Here is a 3,220-nt window from a genome sequence, read left to right as displayed (position 1 = left end):
ATACAGACTGTAGTATATTTATTTTAGAAAAGTCTAAGAATAGTTGTTAGAAAATTAATACAACAACCAATATGTTACTACATGCTATCATCGTTCTCCTCTAGTTCCGCTCATATATGCTCATTTCTCTCATCTACAAAATCTAGTAATCAAGATCTAAAATACTCAAATATGAGATTATGATTAACCAACTACTTAAAACCGAACCTATTTGTGACTAGCTCATAATAATCATAATAACTTAAACTAATGTTTTTAGGTTTAATTGATATCTTATAAACGTTTTTTATCCCTATGATTGGCATGGCTTACATGCATATAATAATATAGTCACGATATTTTTTTTATTTTTCTATTATTACTCATGCTTCATTAGCATAATAAAATGAATTAGCTAGAGAGAATATAATAATAAAACTAAAAACAATAAACATGGACATCAATGATCAACCATGCATACTTGCATTGCACTACCCAAACAAGAATATTCATATGGATAGGCTCATAGGCAGATAGCTACACATACGTCACATTTCATGCTTTCAGCAATTTTGGAAGCAGCAACCTCCCTCCTCTGCCTATAAATACTTCTCATAACTCATTTCCTTTAGGACAAACACACACCCATCTTCAGGTGTTTCCCCTCCTTTGCTACACCTTTCTAGCTACAAAATCTTACAACTTCTCATTTCAACAACACAAAGAAATGGAAGGAAAATTGGGATGTTTTGCGAGGTTTTTCCTGACCGCGAAACCCTATATCGCTATGATTTGTTTACAATTTGGATATGCTGGGATGAATATAATCACCAAAGTGTCATTAAACCGTGGCATGAGCCACTATGTCCTTGTTGTTTATCGCCATGCATTCGCAACAGCCGCTATTGCCCCATTCGCCATTTACCTCGAGAGGTAATTAACGGTTCACAATTTAGACATGCCAAAAAATAATGCATACAAAGAGGTCCTTTAAATCCATCTTCTTGATCATATTGTTAAAGTATTCCATTTTATTTTGTGTTTGTAGGAATATTAGGCCGAAGATCACTTTCTCATTATTTATGCAAATGTTTGTCTTGGGACTTCTCGGGCCTGTTATCGATCAAAACTTCTACTATGCTGGATTAAAGCTAACATCTCCCACCTTTTCTTGTGCTATGAGCAACATGCTTCCTGCAATGACCTTTGTTATGGCTGTCCTCTGCAGGTATATACATACATATACATATATATAGGGTGGAGTTCTAGAGTGAACACTAGTGTATTTGTGCTGAGTGAACAAATCCTGACCATTGATTTACATCATCAAATCGTAAAATACACTTGTGTATACACTTCACACTTGTGTATTGATGATCAAGGGCTAGGATTAGTTCACTAGTGTTCACAATCAAGTGGGTTGTCCACTAATGAACCTAACCCTATATATAATACAATCATGTTAACCTAGAAAATTGAATGAATTACAAAGGGTTTAATATCTACTTTGTAATATAGTCTAACAAACTGAATATATTGTTTTACATAAAGGATGGAGATATTGGACATAAAAAAGGTTAGATGCCAAGCAAAGGTGATTGGAACCATAGTGACAGTAGCAGGAGCCATGTTGATGACACTTTACAAGGGTAATGTGGTTGAGTTGATTTGGACCAAACATGTGCACCCTCACTATGCCGAGACAACTTCTACCGCATCGGGCTCGTCCGATAAAGATTGGGTTGTGGGATCTATTCTTCTAATTATTGCTACTTTTGCATGGGCTTCTTTTTTCATCGTTCAGGTATTACATGATAGAAACTAAAAAAAAACATCTCAATTTATATACAATATATTAAGGAAATGTAAAAGTAAAGTAGGAAGCTAAATCAATCATTTGAGTCAAGTTGTTTTTTCATGCAACGTGTTTGTACTTAGGGTTTGATTTGTTTTTGCAGAATGTGACAATGAGGAGATACACTGCACCTCTTTCTCTCACCTGTTTGGTGTGCTTTATTGGCACTTTACAGTCCATTGCTGTTACTTTTGTAATGGAACACAAGCCTAATGTTTGGACTATTGGTTGGGATATGAACCTTCTTGCTGCTGCCTATGCTGTATGCATCTTTCTTTCTATGTGTGTTTGTATGTATACTTATATAATTATAATTTATTTCTTTCTCACTTTTCTGAGTTGTTGACTTTTTGTTTAATAGGGGATTGTGTCATCAAGCATTGCATACTATGTGCAAGGTCTAGTAATGGAAAAGAGAGGGCCAGTTTTTGTGACTGCTTTTAGTCCTCTAATGATGATCATTGTTGCAATCATGGGTTCTTTCATTTTAGCCGAAAAGATCTACATGGGAGGGTAATTACATCTTTCCACGCTTGAGCGACTTGCTTAAGCTTTGATAATAAAATCGCCGTTCAAAAAAAAAATACTACACTTTTTGATAAAAGCGAAAGTGTCTATACATTTTTTATTAACGAAACGAATTCTTTGCAGGGTGATGGGCGCGATCCTAATAGTGATTGGATTGTACTCGGTCCTATGGGGGAAATACAAGGAACACAAGGAGAAAGAGTTGGCCGAAGAGATCCTCGACCCTGTAAAAGTTGCCTCCGGAAATAACAATAACAATAATAATAACGTGATGGTTATTGATGATGGGGCAAACGATATTGAGATGCAAAAGAACGAGATTAACACATCATCTGTCCCGATGATCGCAATCAATTCATTGACCCAGGCACCACCGATGATAGCCGTGCAAGCACCAAAAGTGTAGCTAAGAAGTGAAGTAGTTAATTGAGAGGGTGGAAAAGAAAAAAATATTAATAATGAAGTATTAATATGTACAACTACAATAGATCAGGGAGTTGGAGGAGAAAAGCAAGGGCTTTTTTATAATTTTTTGGGTTTTCTGATCATGTAATGTGTTTCTTTAGTGTTACTTTATGGAAGATTAATGAAGATTCCATGGGAATGAAATGAGATCTTTGTTAAACACATTTTGTCGTTTTTTTGCTGACGTCTGATTCGAATCCCATATTGTTAGTGTTTGATGTTTGTAAATCCATTTGTTATCTACCAGGGACCCAAGCATTTCCTATATATAAAAAAGAAGATTTATCTAATATTCAGTTTGTTACGAATCAATCAATATAATTTACTAAATAATTATAAGAAAAAAAAACAAGATGTCCCATATTTATAAAAGTCATTAAATATGATCTGTAA

The 3,220-nt window shown here is 34.7% G+C and overlaps 1 protein-coding gene across 1 annotated transcript; it reads left to right on the top strand.

The window, feature by feature from the left end:
- Nucleotides 1-609: 609 nt before the first annotated feature.
- LOC110900038 (WAT1-related protein At5g07050) lies at nt 610-2,989 on the top strand. Its single transcript, XM_022146944.2, has 6 exons — nt 610-912; nt 1,028-1,207; nt 1,531-1,783; nt 1,938-2,096; nt 2,196-2,347; nt 2,486-2,989. The coding sequence occupies exons 1-6, from the start codon at nt 707-709 to the stop codon at nt 2,766-2,768; spliced, it is 1,233 nt and encodes a 410-aa protein (XP_022002636.1). The 5' UTR covers nt 610-706; the 3' UTR covers nt 2,769-2,989.
- Nucleotides 2,990-3,220: the final 231 nt, after the last annotated feature.

This window comes from Helianthus annuus, chromosome 1 (genome assembly GCF_002127325.2).
Source record: "Helianthus annuus cultivar XRQ/B chromosome 1, HanXRQr2.0-SUNRISE, whole genome shotgun sequence".
NCBI classification, from domain to species: Eukaryota; Viridiplantae; Streptophyta; class Magnoliopsida; order Asterales; family Asteraceae; genus Helianthus; species Helianthus annuus.
This window is presented reverse-complemented; position numbering and strand designations above follow the sequence as displayed.